The 22,779-nt window shown below is 34.0% G+C and overlaps 2 protein-coding genes and 1 long non-coding RNA gene across 5 annotated transcripts in view; 1 reads left to right on the top strand and 2 right to left on the bottom strand.

Annotated features, from left to right (window-relative positions):
* The window catches only part of LOC126915803 (glutamate receptor ionotropic, NMDA 2B), a 360,824-nt gene extending 360,360 nt beyond the window's left edge, over window positions 1–464 (bottom strand). Inside the window, exon 1 of the mRNA XM_050720833.1 lies at window positions 392–464. The gene's annotated coding sequence lies outside the window, so the exon portion shown is untranslated. The remainder of the gene's footprint in view (window positions 1–391) is intronic.
* A 1,062-nt stretch (window positions 465–1,526) lies between these two features.
* LOC126915980 (MAPK regulated corepressor interacting protein 2-like) lies at window positions 1,527–4,812 on the bottom strand. 3 transcript variants are annotated; one of them, XM_050721304.1, is made up of 4 exons: window positions 4,577–4,812; window positions 3,476–3,582; window positions 3,269–3,394; window positions 1,527–3,178 (listed from the first exon to the last, which is right to left on the bottom strand). In XM_050721304.1, the coding sequence occupies exons 1-4, from the start codon at window positions 4,579–4,581 to the stop codon at window positions 3,102–3,104; spliced, it is 315 nt and encodes a 104-aa protein (XP_050577261.1). In that variant the 5' UTR covers window positions 4,582–4,812; the 3' UTR covers window positions 1,527–3,101. The 3 variants fall into 3 exon arrangements, with proteins under 3 accessions (XP_050577261.1, XP_050577253.1, XP_050577272.1); XM_050721296.1 differs by lacking the exon at window positions 4,577–4,812 and adding an exon at window positions 3,926–4,278; XM_050721315.1 differs by lacking the exon at window positions 4,577–4,812 and adding an exon at window positions 3,662–3,788.
* A 12,927-nt stretch (window positions 4,813–17,739) lies between these two features.
* LOC126922053 (uncharacterized) lies at window positions 17,740–21,349 on the top strand. The gene is made up of 3 exons (XR_007712645.1): window positions 17,740–17,802; window positions 18,243–18,385; window positions 18,462–21,349. It is a non-coding gene; the product is annotated as an uncharacterized LOC126922053 (long non-coding RNA).
* Window positions 21,350–22,779: the final 1,430 nt, after the last annotated feature.

The raw sequence follows: 22,779 nt of genomic DNA, 5'->3' as shown, positions 1-22,779 counted from the left end.
CTAATTAAAATTATTAATGACACATATCTCTACACGTGGAACTATTATGAATTATTTCGTAAATTAAAAAGTAAGGAAAATATACGTCACGAATGAAAGGTATTAATAAAATATAAAAATTCGTATTTTACGAATACAGTAAAAAGTAATATGAGAATGACTCCTTTAGTATCGATAATACGAGCTATAAAATAATAGTATCGAGAAATTATGCCCGTTGCTTTCCATATGAAATTCCTTTTGATCGTAAATTTTACGTAAACCCGATGTAACACGCATAACCGTAAATAAGCGAATCCACTTGAGAAAAACGTAATAACGTAAGACTTGCAAAGATTGATATTTCGGACATGCTCAGAAAATTTTATAGAAAAATATCAATTTTACTAACCTTTACTCTGTAAAACTTCTTAAACGGAATTTCCAAATTTTCCGTAATTTCGTTCGAATTCTATATTTCGTGAGACGCCTCCATAAGTCATTCGAACAAGAAACTCGTAATCACATTATACTACTTCCACATATAATCGATTTCGCTTAAATTTTACACAGGTTTTCACATTACGCTTGGCGATATTTCCATGAGAATTCGTTATAAAGTTTCAGATGATCAGTCAAACGCACAACGATATCGCGGAGAAAGAAAATGAGGAACGACACGAACCTCTTGAAAGCGAAATAAATTCCCGGAATCATAATGGAAACTTATCGAACGCGCCAGTGTTGAAGGAAAACACGATGGAAAATTCGATAAACTCGTCGATTCACGAAAATCATAACTCTTGCAACGCGATGAAACACAACGAACGCGACGAAACTGTAACGCGCGAAATAACTGACGCGTACAAGAACGATAATCGAAATAAGCAATTCGATATCGAACGTACGATAATCGATAAGCGCGGCAGGCTATTGTGCATCGAATCCCATTCGAATGGCGTGGTATACGAAGAGTACGTGTTTAAATTGTCAATCGATCGAGAGATGAAAATTAAATATCCAGTTTCGTTAAATAACAGCGAAGAAGCGGTTAGATTGGAGTTCGTGGATAACGAAACCGACTATTCGGTAACATCGATGGATAGAATGTTGATATTGTTAAAAAATATACACGCAATTGTGATCGTCAAACAAACCGGTGTATCGTGCAGCACGCAAACTACGAAAACGAAAACTTCCAACAACTTCACACAAACGGCAATTACTGGAGTAAATTCATTTTCTCGTTTAAACAGTGGCGCTACGGTGAGTAAAGAAATTTCTACCTTCTTTAGTTTGAACTACACATTTCGAAATTGGATTTATTTACTAATAACAAATATTACATTGCTTCTTATAAAAAAATAAAAAGAAATAAAGTTTAAATTTATAATAATATTTAAAAGAATTATTTATATGTTTTATGAATACTGATTTTTTACATAAATACACCATTCGAGTATAGTATCTCGTTAATATTATAATTAATCTTATTACACATTCGATTAATACACGGAAGTCGTAAAAGTGAAAACTAAAACACTGAATTGTTTATTCTTATACTATATTTCGTACAATACAATTGAAAAAACGTACATCAATTTTGCCAGAGCAATTGGTACAAAATTTCAATTTTATTCTTCAATTAAATATAGATGCTTAATAGTGAGAAACGTGCGATAGAAAGAAGTCTCTGTAATTTGGAACGAATCGTTAAGACCTTAAAACTCAACGCATTAAATCAAGTTGAGACGATGATCGATAAGGATTCGCATTTGCTTGGAAATAACGAGATATTAAACTATATGAAGGCATTGACTCAATAGTACTATGCATAGCGACTCCTACTTTTCTTTCAAGTGCACGAATCTGTAACATTATAACGATCTTTGTAACATGTAACAGTATCGAACTAGATTCCTCATTATAATTATAATAATACTTTTCCTATTCAATTGTACATAAAAAAATACCACTAGAAGTAATTGGTAAAGATGTCCACAAGTTTAGAAAAACTTTAACTGTTATGGTTGCTTATTGTTAAAAATGTTACGAGTTGAATCTTACATATTATAATATATATCTATACACGCATAGATGTACATTACATATACATACATACATAATAAATGTACATAATTGCATCGATTTAATTTTATGTAAAATCGTAATAATTATCACATTATTCTGAGTAAGAATTAAATACTTATTTGTTTTCGTCTTCAATAGCGGTGCACTTTACTACGTCCTCGTACGTGAATAAACTTTCTTTTAGAGAATCTCAAACCATTTATCCTGTTTAATTTTTTTTTCTTTTTACATTGAAGTGCGATTTCGTTACACGTTTGTAAATGGAAAAATTTATTAAAAATTGTGAAATGCAATTCGTGGAAAAATACATATATGCAATATATGCATAAGCCTTAAAAGGTAATCCAACTTCTCTTCTCATACATTTCCTTCGATCGAAATATATAGAATTTATATATAATTCATGTGCTCTTGATTCAGCATTTCATATGTAAGTTTTTAATTACAAAGATGGAAAGATCACTCTAACGTTTTCATTATGTAATAATGAAAATTTGATTTACAATATAAACTTACAATTATATATTTGCCTTGCGTTGGCAAACAAAATAAATAGTTTTAGCATGCACTGTATTTCTGAATTATTCATCATGCTGAATCTCAAATCTTAGAAAGACATTTTTAGAAACAGTTTAATTGCAATTTTTTATGTAAAATACTTTTAAAAACACGACGAGTAAAAAGGTTCAGGAAAAGGCGATATTATGTTAAAATATGATAAAAGATTAGAGGAATGTCATATTCATACTAATATGTATGTTTCCATAACCCTGCTCTTTCCCTTTCTTTTTCTTTCATCTTCATCTTTGATTATTTGCTAATATCCTATCTTTGTTATCAAAAAGATTCAAAATTGATTGCTAGATACTTATTTATACCTATACTACTCTCTTCGTGTCACTTATCTTTGAGTATATAATAAATCCTTTCTAGAAATGGAAAAAATTTCTCCGGCAGCTCTGAATTTATTCTTTCTGTTTCTTATGTCTATTTGAGAATGTTCGATTATAATCAATATGTCGAGCCTGGCACTAGGAATTTGCATTTCTAGTAATACTTTGAACAACACGCTGTCCCCACCAGGCTTCAAGGTTAAATGGCTCAAAATCTAAGATGACAGATAAAATATTAATTAGATTAAATTAATATATGAAAAGAACAGATGAAAGCTAACATATGCAACAAGACTACAACTTACCTTTGAGTTGAGGATTTGGTTCTCGTTCTTGATAATATGTGACAGATGCCCCATTTCTATAATTAGAAGAATTACTGTGCGGTTGATTGTGGCACATATCTAATTCTCTTGATACTGTATTCCATGCTGTAAACAGAAATAAAAAAAGCTTAATAATAAACAAAATTTATTTACAAATATTAAAAAAAAGTGATGTATGATACTTACAGTCATAAATGTATTTAATTAAATCAAAATGTTGTGCTGCAGTTTCAGACTGATGTCTGGATGGGATTGAGGATGGTCTTTTCCCATTCATCGTCATTTGTCTACCACTATAAAACAATATTTTGTTAGTCACTAAAACAATATTATTTAAAATATAGATATAATTAATATACAAAACACAATCACCATATTAATAGCGAAAACTGATACTGAACTAGCCTATTACGTTTACTAGATATATTCTATTTTAAGCTTTAACGATTTTGTGTGCAATTAAAATAAATATAACTATGAAATATAAAGCGATGAATGCACTGGTATTTCGCGGAATTTACAAAACTTGATAAGATAAATAAAAACATGCGTATAAAATATTTAAACATAATAATTAACTGAGAAATATTAGAATTCATTGACATCTGTTATAATAATACTTGGACTATAGAATACCTCTTTGTGTAATGAAGAGACGCCATTTTATTATAACGCAACTCAAAATATAACCTTTCACTTCACATAATAATATTTCAATTAATATCTATCGCACAAAATACAATAAAAGAATCTATACGTAATCTAAACTTCACAAGAGGAAAGAAACATTCGATAAGATTAGAATAATTAATCATCTATCAGTCTATATCTGTCATAGAAGCCACGTATACATATATTTAAAACTCCTTTCTTATACATACTTCTAATATCTTTATCAAAATCTCTAATACAGGAAGCAATGAAAAAATATTGTAAAAAGACTGGGGTTAACAGACGATTAACGATATATTTAACGCATTAGAAAAGATGCAATAATTAATAATACGAAGCCTACTTTTAAAGAGAAAACGTAGGGAAAATGGCGGCTCTTGTATGACAGTTACTGTTATGTTTTCTGATTCCCGCCTGTTTCTCCCTCTATCTATTTAACACTGTTCCGTTCACGACTTTCACGGCGATGGAACAATTGGCGATTTGCCAAAAATAAATAAGATTACTCAGGTAGATAGATGAAAATTGGAAGTCATGTATAAAAATTACAATGAGATGTAGAGAACAAAAACGTAGAGACACGAGATTAAAGAAAGTTGGATTTACGGTAAATACCTCATTTTGTCCGTTCGATGGTGAATTTCTGTACCAGCGAAAATTCGTGGACAATTACGTTTATTTGATGAAATTCTCTGATCACCACGTACGAACAAGACTATAAATATGTAATACGCGTATATAAACAAGCGAAAAGCTGTAACGATGAAGAGCGTTTGTTTCTCGTAACAGCTGCGTGAAGCTTCCTCTGAAAACTGTCAACAATGACGGGTTAAGTGTTCAACTCGGACGGTAAAATAGGATGTGAAGTCGGTGGCGACAATTCAGCAGTATAAAGATACCCACTGTTGAAGAATGCTGCCACTAGGTAGCGAAACTGTAGCGTTTTTTGACGTCATCTTTGAATTCTGCTTTTTGAATGGTGGAGCGAACGTGTAACAATAATTTCTGTTTGTATGTGATTTGAAAATCAGTATTAAATTTAAAAATGTGACTATTTCAACAAATTCGATGTCATCTTTCGGCTGACGTGATCTTTTTGGTAAATGATTTGCAATTATTTTGATTTATCTAATCTTATGATATTACGATAAGATTGTAAATAAGACCTATGTTCGTCAATGATTTTGATATGCTCTCTACGATTTGGAGCGTTCAATCGAAGAATTGTATAAAATACTTTTAGATTAACTGAAATATTAACAAATTCGTGACGATCAAATATGTATTTACGTTTAAATAATCATATTTAAACATGCAGTCAATCATCGAAACTTTTAAATCCTGCAACTCACTGATTGGGGTTAAGTTGGTCACTAGAACACACGATCAAGTCCGTAGACATTGTGTATTTCCACTGTTTTATTTTTAAGCAATTAGGCATCCTGAGGGTATTTAAAACTAATATGATAAAGGGGCATTGTTACATCAAAATCGAAATAATTTTTTATGTTTTTTTATTTTTAATTTATTCAATTCGATCCCTCTAAAACTTGTTGTCAGTAAAATCTTTGATTCTTTAAAATCAATATTTCGTGATATAAAGTTTCTTATATGATATGATATGATATAAAGTTTCTTATGTTGCACGTTATTTACCATAATAGCCATGTATTATACATAGAAAGAACCATCCACATGTATAGTTTCCAATTTGTCAAATTTTTCGATCTAACAGAATTTAAACGGAAAGTAGAGAGATAACATAAGTATATTATTTCTCTTCGTACGCAGTAAAACTCTTATAAAATTGCACATTAACGGAAATATATGTTTTCATGTTTCATTTACTACAACGATGCACTTGAAGATAAACATTCGCGATATTGTCGTTCGTCGCAACTCACGTTCACAATTTTGTAGTCACGAAAATACCGACCTCACGATAAGTTTTGTACTTGATAATACGTTCCTTTGAAACTATCGAATTCAAATTTTCGGAAAATTTGCATTTTAAATATGGTGTAAAATGCACGTGTGAACGACTACTGTGCGTGTATCTATCTAAAGGGTAAGCTATAAAAAGTTCGAAAATTATTTCTTTACAAAAAGTAGGCCAAAAATAAAATATGTTATTTCATTAAATTGTAGAATGAAGCATTTAAAAGGAAAAATAATAATTTTACAGTTACATCCAAAATGTCACCAATCGAAGCTGTGCAATTTGGAGGGTAGAGATGCATCATAAAAATTAATTTTATGGAAGACACTCTCTTTTCTTTGAACGATACCTTTTTTAATTGGAATTACACACTTTTGTGTTCTTGTTAGGAATAAAAAAAATCGATAACCTAACTAATACATTTTGATCACTCTACCGTAGAATTAGATGTAGTTTCAGTATACAGTACATAAAGGCAGCTACATTGCCTTTTTAACATAGCATTATCATATATCTTTTTACAGCAATATTTTTTTTTACTTCGAACCTTCATCAGTACACTACGGATTTTTATGCAAATTCGTATTTTTAAAAATATGACTAAAAAAACAGAACCTCGATAGAAAATTGTTTTCATCTATCAAGTGTTGTAAAAAACACTACACCTACCTTGGTTGTTTTACATATTTTTTCATATTATGCGAATTCTGTGCAATCTTGCAGTTTCAAATTTCCTATCAATGCATAAAAATCCACGGCGAACTCATCACAAAAGATGGGTACATTGACAGAATTTTTAATAAACAAACTACTAATCAAAACTTTTTGGAAAACGCCCAAAGAAATGTGTTTCAAATTATTCAGCATTTACGCAGAAAGTTCAATTCTTTCATATACTTTGAGTAAATTGTTTCAATAAATTCATTAAATATTTCATCTAAATTGCATAATAAGCGTATTATTGATAATATCGCTAATGGTATTAACAAATATTTTTATGTAATTAAGTTGAGATCAAAAAAGGAACATTATATCTTAAATAGCAATGAAAACCATATTTCGTCGTTCTAAGAATTTACATATTTGAAACGAATACTTCGCGAAATGCGAGTGGCACCTAAAGCATTTTAGACATTTATCTGAAACGCTCGTACTCGTAACACCATTATCTCGGACATTATTCGTTAAAATATACGATAGCGTGTCGGGTTATATTTGACAATACTATAACGTGGCCTCAATATATCCACATATCGCTGGCACCATCGCCACGACTTCAGTTGGTTGGGTTTCACTTTCAGTTAGCCAAAGGCCTACTAGTCTATTTCTGCAATCCCGACGTTCAATACGATTTCAAAGGATCCTTGTCACCCTTTGTGATTCCATCGTAGGAGATAGCAAAACTATGTGCTACCCGTCTTAAATGACAGTGATCAGATATATCAATTTGATTAATACAGGGATAGCGTTAACTCCGAACATCAACTCATTATACGAATTTCACGTTCAAGTAATGATTAAAGAGTCATATACGTAAAACTGTAAAAACGTGAGCTGTACAGTGGACATGAATAATTTTAATTATTGGAGAATCTTCTACGGACTGAATGGAACTTTTATTAAAAATTTGGTCTACACGTTTATATCAAAACTACGATGGAAAAGGAAGGGAAAATGTCAGGCTATAATGAAGGAAGTGTGATATATTCGTGTGATATGTTCGTTTGGTATATTTGTATCTAGTTACATAAACGAATAAATATTCGTAATCTAATATTACATAACAGTTTTCCTTCAGATCCTTAACTTAAGTTTGTTTCTTTAGCGATTAATTATTGGTATAACCCATACCTAGTCTATGGTATAATCATTTCCTTTGAATCTGATGTCGTTAGTTATTTTCTCGAACATGTATATTTCGCGAGAGTTAGTCGTTCAGAAGATATTTGTCCAAAGCAGAAATTTTCTACTTTGTAACAGGAAGTCCATTCCTCTCAAAGGGTTTTACATAAAGATAGTTGATAGAAACTGTCTCTTTATCGAGAGTATCCAATCTGTCTCACGTTGATACAAGCAACGTGGAAGCTTGTCAATTAAATCGAAGCGTCACGCTGTTGCGAATTAATTACGTACGACGAAAAGAAAAACTAGGTTTTACGATCGTATTACGACAATTTTAAAAGAACCAAACGATTGTGAGACACGCTATGGTAGTAACAGTAGTAGTAATCTTCTACTTGTTGATTGAAACTAAATTTCGAGGTTATATCTTAAACTCGTAAATACTCATATTTCCAAATACTTACGTATAATTTAATTATATTTGTCTTTGAATTGTGAATTTACGTCTTCAGTCGTGACAATGAAAATTCAGTGAGAAAACTTTAAGAATTCATCAGATTGCACTGTTCTACAATTCATTGTTACCGAAGAAAGAAAGGAAACGAGTTCAGTCTACGAATCCATTTGAAAAAAATTCAATTAGAAGTCTAATCAGAATCGAAACTTGTACGTACAACGCGTGAATCGATTTCGAAATACGTGCTACATTAATCACAATAACTCAACAAAATAGTTAAATGAAAGTTTTATTCGATAGTTGTCAGAGAACTAGATACTAAATCTTCTTTATCTCCCATATGGGATGTTGAAACCCGATCGGAATGGCAAATCGATGTTCTTTTGTGGAATTGCACTGGTCGAAAGGGACGTACCTAATGCGTATCCTTGAGCACATAAATAGCAAGAAAAAGCACATCCACAGCAAGCTCACATGATCCTCGAAGACAATGATCCTAACAGGCTCAAGTAGCATTGGCTGAATGTTATTGTGTAGCACTACAAGAGGCAGTTGACCTAAATGGACCATAACTGGTGTGCGCGCGCGCACGCATGTGTGTCAATATACAGGCTCATTTCCGGATATTTGAAAATCGATTACATCGGTAAACTATAATAAAGTATACCGGTTGCACAGCGTCACTGAAATGAAACGAGATTTTGATACAGTAAATTATATCATTGAAGAATATATGAGATTATTGCCACACGGAAACGATGATTGAAATATTACGATATTCTCGTTCAGTATCTCTGAATTTGTTATTTGGAAACGATCGAATAAAACTTTTAATATAGCAGCTTGGTATGCGTTGTATTTAATAAATTTTATCGATACAAGATCTTTCTATAGATTCCTTTTTTTTAAAGATACATATATTGTATCTTTATTAGCAATCAGAATATGATGTACTCTATAGGTTCATGTGGAGTTTCGAGAAGCTGCTACTCTAAATCTCGTGACAACGACTCCCCCAATGACAAATATTTTGCTACAGATAAAAATGAGAAAGTGTTGGTTCTTTGATATTTTATGAACTTGAAGCATGTGCTCAATGTATGAAACTACATAAAGTTGTATGGTTGGTTTTACTCAATGATTGTTATATCTACCGGTGGAATAGAGATTATGCGATTCATAGCAAGATCCAGACTCTTATTGTTGAGACCAACTGATAACAGGGTGATTTAATAGTCTTATTGCGAGAGGAAGCAGCATCAGAAATTCTATTAGTTCGACAGAACTTCATTCGTTGAGAATAACTTGGTGATACGCCACGTTGTCACAAACGTTGGAAAGCGGTATTGTATCGTCAAATTGAGCGCAATTGCGCATGAAAGAAACTTGATACTAATTTTAAAATAAACACATGGAAAGGATGAAAATCTCTATATGTCATTTTTCATATTCGTTACAAATTGCAACAGAATAAACTATATATATGTATATTTCGTTAGAATCTTGTTTCAAAAAATTCAATTGCATTTATGTTTTTTAAAGTATTCAATCTGTCCAACGTAATCAGGATTAATTATAAATTTCGCATAATCGCTGTGTGCGTACGTTCTCTGATAATAGCAGCGTACTTAGAATAATTATAGCTCATTTATGAAGCTAATTCGCCTCATAAACTATGGCTATAATCGTGTTTCGTATAATTTGGCATGTTAAAAAGATCAACGCACATAATTGATTTTCAAGCACGATATCGACTTGGATTACATGGCTATATACATGTATTTCTTAATTTATCTTTCCATTATAGGGTAATATAATAAGTTATTATGTAGTTATAATAATCTCCATCATCGATCATCGTAAGTGGTCGCTTTATGCGATAGAAATATCCGTAGACCGTGCCAAACTGTTCGTTACAATGATTTCGCAGTTCTAGCTGGTGATAGCGGTTTGCGGTTCCTTTTACCCAAAATAATTTGTCGTGGATTACCTTCGTTCGATCCGTTCGGTCACGTATGACCGAAATTGACGTAACGTAACTTGAAACGTCAGTGGAACTTTATCGACACATCAGGACGTTCAAGCTCTTGTTTCAAAATCACGATTAAAACAAAAGCGGTGGTCTCGTTTCGTCTTATCGGGTGAAAAATATCTGAATGATAGTTGGGATTATTAAAAAGGCTAATCGTCAGATTTAAAAGACTGAAACTTTTTCGAAAAAAGATAATTAAATTTTAGAGGCGAATTTTTTAAGTAAACGAACGCGACTTTTGAAAAATAATTTTCTTTCAAAGCATGTACTTGCATTGTTGCATATTGGTGAAAGGATCGTTCGGAACATTTTAGAAAATGAAAATATATCCTCGAGACATTTCACAAATTCTGATGTAGTACGTCAGGAAATTTGTTATTTTACATTAAAGTTCTGTTTATACGCACAGCGGATAACATGTTATGATTGTTGAATTATTATCCGAGCTAGCTTGAAATACCGTGAATAGTTTCTTATTACGTAACATTTGCGAATCTCTATGTTCTCAGTTTACGTATTATTTCACGCATTCTATCGTAATTTAAGTAATTAGAAGTTACCAGACTATTCTTGTGATTAATATTAATAACCAATTAATAGACCATACTCTAAAATATAATGGTACGAAGATTTTAAATAGGAAGCATTCGTCTACTCGATTAAAAGAGATATGATAAATAGAACGTTCTCAAACGCTGCTTAATTCCTAAATATCTTCTTATATCATCTATTAATTACAAGATATTTACGTTAATTTCTAACAATGGTCTATAATTTGGGGATATTTGCACATACGTGGCTGTGGAATTGTGGTCATGGCACAGGAAATTAGTTATAGAACGGATTATTACATTATTGTGTAATTGCATAACAGTACTGAGTCAACATCTAAGTATAAATCTATACACAATATTGCTCGATAATGCCGAAGTGAAATTACTTACCCATAAATAAAATTATTTTCGTATCTATCAGTACATACCATAGACATGTAGATCCAAATTATTTGACTAACATTTGATAAGTGAACGTGAAAGTCGTCACGTGTTGCGCACGCACACACAGTCTATGAATACTTTCACGAAATCAAACAAACGCGCATCCATTGTGACAACATGCGCGCGAACATCGATTTTCGATACGCGATACTTGATACACGTTCCACCCTTAACATCTTCCCGATCTGTCCCTTTTTCACTCTCCGCTTTTCACCCTTTATTTTTCTCCGTTTTCCATCCGTATTCTCCGCGGCCTTGCATTGTTTCCTTCTTTCTGCATCGCCTCCGTTCGTATCTCTTGTTCTTCGTTCTAAATTCGCCGGCCGAAAGAAGAGCAAACACGCGCGTTCACGTTATTCCGTGGCAGACAATAATAATCTTCGTTGTTTCATCCTCTTCGCGGCATGAAAAAGGCACAACATGTACAAATATTATGAACAACGCGTATCTGTTTTGCATTTTATGGCTTATCGCGTAGTTCCATGTTCGCTGAAGGAACAGCCGATTTCTTCTTTTTCCCTTCTTTCTTTGTTCCCACAACACTGGGCAGGATTTCTAAGGAAAAGTTGCTGGCTTAGATCTTGACTGGTGTTTGTTAATATAAGGAAGAAAAGAGGTATTGTCACGCTAAAACAGTCGGTAATGTTCACGCTGAAGAGAAATGATATGTCGCGTTATTTTTATTGTTGTACTTATCTTTTTGTTGAAACGACGCATTCACTTCGTTCAATTAAATCGGTCGTTGATGTTAATATATCGCATATGTATATTTTAGGCGAAAAAATTCATCGACTACCTGTCTTGTATTTCATCATTTTCTTGTTCGTTTTCTTAATATTCTTGTATTTGTCGTGTCTTTAGTATGAAAGCATCTGGTCTTTTTGAAAGGTCAGCTACTCGGAGGTCTAAGGCTTTTAAGGTTAATTAATGCCAAGGTAATGTGAAAGCAAGTAATGCGAAAGAGGAACGAATTTCATTAACGTTCTTGATCTTTGAACGAAACCGCATCGAACGTTTCCCAGCTTAAAAATCTAATTCACTGAAACAGAAAATAAGGGAGAGCTTTTTAACTGAATTAAGAGTTTCTCCATCTATACGCTGCTTTTGCAAGTTTTTGCGAATCGAATTTGTTAATACAGTACAGTTTCATTATTTCATTTCATTTTGTATCGAAACAAACTTTCCTGTAAGGGGCATCTTCTTGAGTGGAATCTTATTTACGAATGTACTTTTTAAGATTGTACGTGTATGTATATACTTTGAATTTGTGCTAATTTTTCTGTTAATCTTCAAAAATTAATTTTGCCTCTAAGTTTTTTGTAATATAATAGAATCTTATTATATAAACTTTAGTTTGTTAATTAATAATGCATGACGTAAAAGAACAGATAAGTCAGTTAACGCAGCAAAATGCAATCTCTTTGCCCGAGTTTATTACGAAATCAGGCTGAAGACAATGCAAATTCACTCCCTTGGAAAGTATTTTTTTGTCCGCCAGGAGCTATTCTTCCTTGTAAAGTATACCAAAGAGTTAATACTGTTTGTTTCGAAAGAAATAACTGATTCGGCCCGAGGAATGTTCGATCGGTTAATAAATCACAGCCCCTCGAATGGAAAATGATATGCTGCAACTGAAGGGGAAATGCAAAGAACGGTGGTCTTGAAAGAAACCTTTTGGTATGGCGAAATATTTTTACTATTTTTCCCCTGTTGCCTCTTTGAATGTCAGATTTCCATCGGTGCAGAAGATGAGGAAAAAAGACACCGAAATATTTCTTCCGGTCAGCAAACCCGATGGTTGAAAAGATTTTCGATAGCCAGACTATCGGAAATTTTGTAGCGAAATATTCAAGTTGTTACATTTCCCAGAGCGAAACGCTAAAATGAACCATCGTCGATCGTAATTATCACACCAACGTATACATTTCGATTTCTCTAAAGAAAAGTAATAGAAATTACACGAAATAATTAATATACGGAATAATCGCGTTGTTCTTATATAAAAGGTTTGATAATTTTTTAAACACTCTTTTTTATACTATTCAAGATCGTTATGTAAGAATATAGTTACTATAACAATGGTAAAAACAATACTGATTTTTACGACACTTTTTGTCATTATACAATATATATATATATAGTTCAAAATATTCGAATTCTTCGAATATAATATATTAAAATTCTATAAATTTTAGTACTAGGAAGTACGAAAATAATTAATCATTTCTGTCTTCGGTAATATTAGTTTTATTGTGTACTCGGTCGTTCAATCGAAATTAATGACTGCTTGACGTCAACGAATTTTCTTCGTCAAAACAACGTATCAGAAATAAATGCTTTGTACACGTTTCTAATTTTATAACGTTCAACTTTTACTATTTAAATCAAATTCTTTTTACTGTTCTATTGCTACGTGCTATGAAAACATTTCTTTAATTCTGTGAATTCTCTGTGAATATTCCTGTGAAGAGAAATGACTAATTCAACTACAACGTGCTTTAAAAATTATTATTTTGCCTGTTTTCCATTTTATTCACGTAGATCTAAGAAAATTATTTCAACGAATTTTATAACTGTATTATCAACTTGCGTGACATTGTAAAAAATTATAAGAAAATATTCACGAAGGGTTGTGAGGAACAGCATTCGCTGTAATATAGGAGGACACGCAGTGCGTGTGCACCGATACTTATACCGGGAGAACTAATTATAGCTGTTCATTTCCATAATTAGAACAGACAGCGGTGTAAATATTGCATTAGGGATGATACGGTGCTGGTACTTATCGATTAACGGGGAAATTTAGTCATGAATACAAGGACGGGGATTTAATAACTCTTGCACTTAGATACTTGTGTATCCACAAGCACAAATCACGCTATTTCTTTTATTCTAATTATCACACGATCGTTGAATAATTTTTATATATCTCAACAGACTCCGCACAATTTTTAACATTCCTATTTCTACAAAATATAGATATTTTAAAGGGACGTAAGAAGTAGACATTAAAAAATAAGTAAGATCTATATAAAATATTCAAGTTTTAATTGCGTACTTGCTCTTTTCTAAATGTTTAAGGATAAAATTAAATTGCGACTTGCGTCATTTATTTCATTAGTAGCTGCAACTATCGACAAACTTATATCACTTATTCTTTTTAGAAAACAGGCGAATCTTTTTGCCAGGAATCGACCAGAATCTATCAATCCCAGATCGTCTCGATCCTCTGATATTTTTCACTGCAGAAGTTAGATTGCTAGACGTAATCTGAAAGTGCTTTAGTGAGTGTTCCGTGAATAGCCTTTGACACTTATGATGAATTGTTTTACGTATCTTATCGTTCGGACATCGAGCCGAATCATTTAAGAACTATCTAGACTGTTGAACGATAAGCATGTATCACCAGGGGATCGAAACGAGTGGGAGTGGCATTTTCCGCGGCAAAAAGAGGTTATTCGTGTCGAGGGTAAACGAGAGGATGAAAAAGGGTTCTCCGTGTCGCGATTAAATCGCAGGGACCTCGAGAAAGATCTCGGAACTGCTCATTGATGAGTCAAAGTCGAGTACATGGAAATGTCGGTCAGAAAGGATTATGTCACTTTCTCTTTCTCTCTCTCTCTCGCCTCCTTTCTTTCTTTTATTAGCGCAAAAGCAACCCTTTTTCGTATTCATACAGTCGAGCAATCACGGTCGAAGTCTCTTCTGTGGTGTCTGTCACGTAAGTACGTACGTGTAGCCACAAAATTTATTCGGATTTCATGCAGACATTTCCTACATTCGTGTACGCGCGAACGTATGCTGACAGGAAAATTACGCGGAAAGAGGGTCGTAGTACAGAGATTGTTGCAGTTAGACAAACACGCGCACTGGATGCAACGGGTGGTTAAGTAGTGCAGGCGAGAAGGGATTATTTTCAATTTGAGGCGAATGGGTCGAAATAGATGATGAAATATCGTTCCAGGAAAACAATTTTCAGTAATAAATTATTGACCTCGTTGCAGTTTAGTTACGAACTGTGTCTATGGAGTCCATCGAAGAACATATTTTCTTAGTTGTAGTTTTATTTACGCGTCGAGGGACGCGTGAATTTATAAAGATAAATTACAACGTAAATTCTAAAAATTCTATTTTTATATAAATTCTATTTTTCCATTTACTATATAAACAGAGAAAGGTTAATTTAATTACTATCTAATATTCTATAGCGTTTACAAATTTTGTTCGTTTAAATGTTCAATGCGTAAGTAATAATATAAGACTTCCCCTTAGAATTTAAAGGGGTTCAAGAAATAAACACAAATTCACAAAATAAAATGTTATACGAAGTTAGGCTAACCGTGACACGTTGCCGTGCAACTTTCCTTAAGTAGATCGGAGACTAGTACGGAGACTATGTAGCCTTGTTCTGTATATGCAAATTTTTAGCAACTACGTGACTGGATAAGTTTGCGATCCATGTTTATCCCCGTATTTTCGAGATCGTACGTTTCTCTTTGAACTGACTCTGCTAGTTTTTCATCGACTGTAATTCTAGAAATTTTCAAGCAGTTTCCACACCAAATACGTCGTTCAGAAATAAGTCATATCCATGATATTATATCGATATATCCATAGCATATTCACAGTAGATAATATCGACTATATTTTGTTCAATTTTATTTTTTATTTCATGGTAGAATAATAATAATATCACTGGTAATAATAACTAGGTATTTCGAACAGCAGAGAATACGCAGCGATGCAAGACATTGTATCCTGTAGACATTGTAGCTTTAGTTTCACTGGTGTTAATAACTCATTTAGCTTTAGTATCCATAGTCAATTCACGCGACCAGTATCTCGTTAATTAATCTTCAATCCTATGCTATTAAAAAGGGAGTCTCGAACGAACTGCAACGAGCAGATACATACAATATATAATTAATTTCCGACACTTTTGAGAAAAAAAATACCGTAAGATTTATCTAAGTACATTATTTGAATAAAAAAAGTGAATACGTAATGTGTAATTAAAAGTTATATTGAACAAGGAGCAACTCGTTGAAAAACATTCGTGCAACGTGAGATTTCTAGATAAGCTATATCGTTAGACAAAATTGAGCAGACGGAGTCATTTGACAAACTCCGGTTTCAAAATCTCAAGATTCGAATCATAAAGTTAATTATAACGAAATAATATCAGAACAAAATAACTGTCGTACCGCGTTCGAATATGACTAAGAAAGCGGGCACCGTGATTACGACAATTTTAAGCTGGCGATCCCGAATTCTATAAAGTTTGTAAGAAGATTCTAGAAGTAGAAGCCGAAAGATAGGAGATAGTTTGAATTTTGTTTAAGTCAAGTCCGTAAAGCTTGCTATTATTTAAAGAACTCACTGAGAGCAACTCCGAGGTAGCTAGAAACTCATTTAGATTCAGCCAATACTCAGACCTAATTAGGATACCTCAGGTTTGTGCTATTATGTCATATTATGCTAACCATAGACGCGAAGGAGTCGACCGGATGAACTTAGATACGGGAGAACTGGCGTAGAGGAAGCGTGAAATTGGAAGACCGTGGTGAAGACGGACGGAAATCGACAAAACTCGTTAGAGATCAGGGTTCAATAAATTTGACTAAAGACAGTGAGAACTCGAGTAACGCTGTTAGAAGCTGTCAGAACTATAGGAATCTGAGTGGAAACAATAGGATTCAACGATCCATGTTGAAGTGTAGGGAACTCGAAGGATCTGGATAGAGAACTGGCTAAAGAACCGGATAAAGAATCGAGTAGACGTAATGAGAATTCGGTAAAGATGGCTACTGGAAGTCTGAGCGAAAATGACGTTTCATATTGATATATCAGTCGCGATACTCCCCCAGGGTGTTGTTATACTCCTGATGTAGGAGAACATAGCTTAAAGTTCGTTAGAAATTGAATTCAATCTAAGTTGAGGGCAATCTGATCACTGAATCAACAATACGCTATTATGATGTTCTGATAATAAGTCTCTGAAGCGAATATCTGCGGAATCGAGACTGTTTCATGTTTGAAAAATAATAAAATCATACACAAGTTTATCGTTTAAAACAATTCGATTATATGTCGGAAATTGAAATTGGTTTTAATCTCACATTTTCCTATTTTGTGGTTAATTCTTTCTATAAAATGAATAAAAATCGTTATTGTTTGAAATCATGAAAAATTGGTTTATTTTTTTTATCAATATTTCAATTTATATGCTTGTACAACGTAGTTACTTGATATTACTAGCATGTAGCATGTATGTAGAAAAGTTAATAGTTCAGGTATATACCACCGTTCTGCTGGAATACTTGAAAATTGTAGAAAATCAATGTAAAGAGAAACGATGCATTAAGATATAGAAATTCGTAGAAGCCAAAGTTACTTCAAAGTTGGTTCTCTTTCTGTTCCTTTCCGCTTTGATTAACTGGCTTATCGAGCCATCTGCTGTCTTAAAGTGAATAAATTCTGATAAAACGCGCTGGCGATCCCGAAAGCGAGCAGAGACTGTGCGATAAGGTCTATTGAACGTGTCAACGAAACTTTCGTGTACACAGCCAGAAGGTGTGTTCAAAAGATTTGTCACCATAGTAACCATATTGTAACATACGTATATATTATCGATATTCTCCTGGAAAATTATTTGATTTTGATACTGATTTTCAACAATTTTGGGAATTATATTGAAAACTACGTGTACGTTTATAAAATATAAAGATGATTTTTTAATTATAGCTAAAAATCTTTTCCACGATATGACAGAATAATCATAATATTTGTTTTGTCAACTGAAACTTTCATTATCTTGTTGATAAAGAGATATCACATACAGTAATTTACTCAACGAACAAATACTCAATGTTACTTTAAACTTTTTCAATTAATCTTATCCTAAACAAGTAGATATTAAGCGAAATTGCCCATCATTTCACCCGTTACAATATAATACAGAGGCTCTCGATATACGCAATATGTTACATTTTATTCCACGTTTTTACCACCAGGAGATCAATATTATGTATCACGAGTCGTAGGAGGATTAGTAGAAGCTCAACGTGCTGAAATTATTTAACGTGACAGAAATTTAACGAGCCTTATATTCGCAACTGGAGAGACCCTGAAGCACGGAATTCAGTCCATCCACGAAGTAAATCTTTCCAACTTTTGATCTTTCGTTTGGTCTAATCATAATGTATGGATCTTATGATTACTGTTGCTATCAGCGATATCGAGATCAATGAGCCGAGGCGAAATGGACCATCGACGAAGAAGATTGCGGGAATTCCCCGTCTGATTGTCGAAGAGCGGTCGCTACACCTTCATCCAACTTCGCGAGTCGACAATCGTCGTTAATGGCCTGGCATCTCTCGACCTGGAATCTCTGCTCCGACGAGACATTATACAGAGGAAAAATCTTGAACACAGAGCGATGGGAAGAAGGAAGAGGAAACGAGTGAGACGTTCGACGAATTTAATCGTGTCACGTTGATCGTACACGTTTCTGCGCCAGTGTTTCGCTAGAATTCGACCCATTTTGAACTGTTGAGCACGTTTCCGCGTTTTAGATACACGTGGTAGAATAATGTGAATTTTCGCCTCATTGTTCTTCCGTGTCCTGTAATACGTACCTTTGAGGCAAAAGACGGTAGGGTTTAAACAGGTTCAAAGGTAAATTCAACGCGTTTGAACTGGCCGGATTTCTGAAGGAACTTTCGTGTCAGAAAAATAAATTTCGCTCTACGTCCGACACTTTGATGATTCGCCACAAGGGTTGAATAACTTGTCGAGTGATTCTGAAAGTTTTGAGAGATCCGTGCTAGAAACGATGGACAGGGGTTTTGGTGATATTAAATTGTAGAAAAGAGCTATTGAGCTTGATAGTTTTTATATAGTACTTTTAATGAACAGTAAAGTCATCCAATTAGAGCTTTTTGATTGTACGATGGCTATATCGTTACAGTAATGCAAATGAAAAAATAAAAATATATAGATTGCCGTATCAAATATTTATTGGATAGGGAACAGCTATTTTCGCTGTTATAAGATTTTATCGTTGCAATAGAATTTCATTAAAGAGATTCGAAGTTATTCGTTTTCAAAGGATAGGAAATTGAACATTCGAAATATTCAGTTTCATAAATCTTTGAATTTTAACAAAATATTTGCCCGAATATTTCCTAGCAATTTTTCATTGATACAAACGAAGAATTTCATTACTACAGATCCGAATAATCTCTTAATGATCGTGCAGGATTTGTTGAATTTAATGAAAAATTGTGAGAATCCGCTCTAGAACTCGATGAAATGAAATACATCAAAAAAGATAGTTTATAGATAGAAATTTTATACGTTATATCTTCTCATACGTCATATTTTGCGCGAGAGATGCAACACATGTTGGCCGAGTCAACGTTTGAAATGTTCACGAGACCTGAAACTATTACTGTCTCTGTAACAGATCGTTCGCGTCCTGCTGTTCGTGCGAGTTGACATTTCCGTGGGAAATTGCGTTTGAACGTAACACAAGTCGAAGAAAATGAGACAGAAGATACACGATATCCTAACGTAGGAAAATCCAATAATTAAACAATAACAGCAACTTTGTAACTTTGAAATCTTCAAAAATAATATTCGAAACTAAAACGATTTCCATCGAATTTTATTTCTATGTATTTCTATTATTTATATTTATTCAGTTAAGGTATTTTAATTTGTTTACGAGTTAATGAAATTCATTGAAAAATGCAATTATAGTTCTTTATTCTTGTACTGCGCAGGTTTATCGTCGAAGCAAAAGTAATGAAACGAAAGGTAATCGTAAATTCTACGATTCAATAAGTTAAGCATAACTGAGAACAAAACAAGAGCTATCGAAACACGGAAACAATAAAGAGGCTTGTTGTTGGAATCTAGACGGTCGTTGAATAAAGATTTCCACTTGTTCCTTGTAACGCCCGCATGCTCGACTACCGTCATCGTTGTTCGCATTTGTAAGATCGTTTGCACGGGAACCAATAGTTTTCATTAACCAGTCGTATTTCTACGTCAGCTCCATTTTCAGAGCAGTGCCGTTAATCGAAGATAAAACAAGTAGGTAATTTATATGAAAAGACTCAGGCGTATATTATACGACAGCTTTTCATTTCTCTTAACGTTAACTCTCGGATATTATGATAGGATACCATATTTGATTTTTATTTTAGCTGTTTTTAAATGGTGATAACCTTATGTTAAACTGAGAGTTTGGACTCTCCTACGTAATAATTTAATAGCTAATAATATTAATGAATCGGCAAGCCACAAATTGTAGAATATAAACTTCTCGTTCATAGGCTATTAATTTCTCATTTTATAAGAGATGTTATGTTAATGAAATTATATCGTTTACTTCTGGTTAAGGTACGTATTTTAACACAGCTAGTGATTAAGGTATACGGTTTCTTAATATACCGAAAAAAAGGTAGCGCGTAGATTTAATATCGCAGGGATAATTTTCTTTATGTTCTCTCTATGTTTTTTCCTTCCTTTCCACTATTTCTTTCTTTTTTTCTTTTATCGAGGATGTCACATGGTAAAGGCTTGGACCGCATCGATAACAAATGTGTTCGAACGAATATCACGCTTTGATTGGGAATTTCATTGTGCGCGGCATAAAGCTCGGGAAAGAAGCGAAACGAACGCGATATATAATATCAGGAACGGACACGAACGATTTGTGCCAATACGAATGCTATTTGGACGATTGAAAATCGGTGGAAATGCGATCCACGATCCGTCGTAGACCCGCCGTGATTCGGTGCCTTTACCCGGGTTGAATGTGTTCCTAACTACATCAGGTTTTATCTCCAGCTTAGCTTAAAATTTATAGGCTGATTGGTCCGGGAAATTTAATAAATGGCTTGCCTACATTTTATAAACCTCCTTGTCGAGTCAGCAAACTACATTTACCATGCATTTCTACGAGTCTATTGTGTTTAATTTTTCAATATAATATGTTCGAATTACGCCGAAAACTTTATTCGTACCTATCGATGCTTGAAAGCTATCAGTGTGATAAGCATGTTTCTAATAAGCCTAACGATACTCTTTATTAGAGAATAGTTTATAATTATTTTAAAAAGTTTAGTACATATAAAATACGTTTGGAAGAAAAATATAATTAATTTAATACGATTATAAATATCGTACATGCGACAATTTTTCATTAAACTCCAATATCGTTATTATTAGGCAGCGAAGCGAAACGAATAAGAGACATACTTGAATGTATGATAATAGAATAAATAGTATACAATCTCGAAACATTGGTTGAAGAAACAGAATCAAAGTTCCTCGTAGCATCCACAGCGATCGTCTAGCAAACTGCCAGTGCATCTGCATCAGCCATGGTTTACGTAATACGTAAACGAAGTACCCTAACACTTTCACCAAATACACATTATCCAACTTTCGGTCTTTCTACGTCTTCCCGCGTTACCGCCCTCGTTCTGTCAGCCCCGAATTCCGGTATTGACTGAATCTCATTTGTAAACTTCTTAGGAGCCCGGAATCTATGAAATCCCTGTGGCTTGTCCGGTTTCCCGAATTTGCTTGCACCACTTTTGTCCTGGTTTCCTTTTCGCTCGAGTACAGCAATTCCTATTTCAACAGTTTGCGTATTCACTATTAAGTCAGTTTTATCATTGAGAATTACGTAAAACGCGGTCTTTCGCAATTTTTTGTTATTTCAATAATATTTCCAGAGCAGAGAAGGACATGAATTATTCCGAAGCATTTTACGCGCGAAGAAAGCGAAATGTGCGAATTATTCTAAAGCGTCTTACGCATAAAGAAGAGGAAGGATACGAATTATTCTAAGATATTCCACGTATAAAACAACCAACAAAATTTCCAAAGGCAAAATCTTTCAAAATATGGGGATTTGACCGTGAAACGACGGGAACAGAGAACGTAATGATACGGATCAAGTGTACGCCGAAGCGATCGAATACACCTTATCAATCTATCACGGATATCGAGAGAAGGACGACACTTTGCCGTTTTCTGAGGAAGTCGATACCCTTGCCTTCCGCTAGATCCACCGAAATCCTCCGTTATTACGACAGTGGAACGGCAGTTAACATCATCCTCGAAGGGATTCGCGTTCCAGATCGCAATAAAACATCTCTGTCCCGTTGGTCCACACCTTAGGTCGGTGTGAACGCACCCAGAAGCCGCGTGAGCGGACAAGCAGCAGGCAGGTACAGGGGCCAGGCTTGCCAGGAGAGCGTAGGTGAGCTGAAATAGATCGATGGACGTGCTGCGCACGCAAGTACCTCCGGTTGTAACCCCTGCAGGGGGTAGGGAGAGCCCCATGCTCCTAGGTAGGGTTATCAGAGTGGCGAGGAGAAGGGGTCGAGCATGGGGGTGGGATCGAGAGAAAGGGAGACAAAGAGAAAGGAGGAACGCCGGCAGAGAGAAGAGTGAAAAGCGAAATTACGAGATAGGAGGGTTCTCTGCTTCGACGAGGGAAGGAGATACTGAATCGAGAACAACGAATGC

The sequence above is a fragment of the Bombus affinis genome, chromosome 1 (genome assembly GCF_024516045.1).
Source record: "Bombus affinis isolate iyBomAffi1 chromosome 1, iyBomAffi1.2, whole genome shotgun sequence".
NCBI classification, from domain to species: domain Eukaryota; kingdom Metazoa; phylum Arthropoda; class Insecta; order Hymenoptera; family Apidae; genus Bombus; species Bombus affinis.
The sequence above is the reverse complement of the archived record's forward strand: the minus strand, read 5'-3'. Positions and strand labels throughout refer to the sequence as shown.

Bases quoted from the DNA above. Each gene is read 5' to 3' on its own strand.
- LOC126915980 (XM_050721296.1), bottom strand. From the start codon at position 3,951: ATGGCGTCTCTTCATTACACAAAGAG. The intron at 3,395-3,475 runs GTAAGTATCATA...TTCTGTTTACAG, and splicing joins AATTAAATACATTTATGACT to CATGGAATACAGTATCAAGA. The intron at 3,179-3,268 runs GTAAGTTGTAGT...CTGTCATCTTAG, and splicing joins ACCAAATCCTCAACTCAAAG to ATTTTGAGCCATTTAACCTT.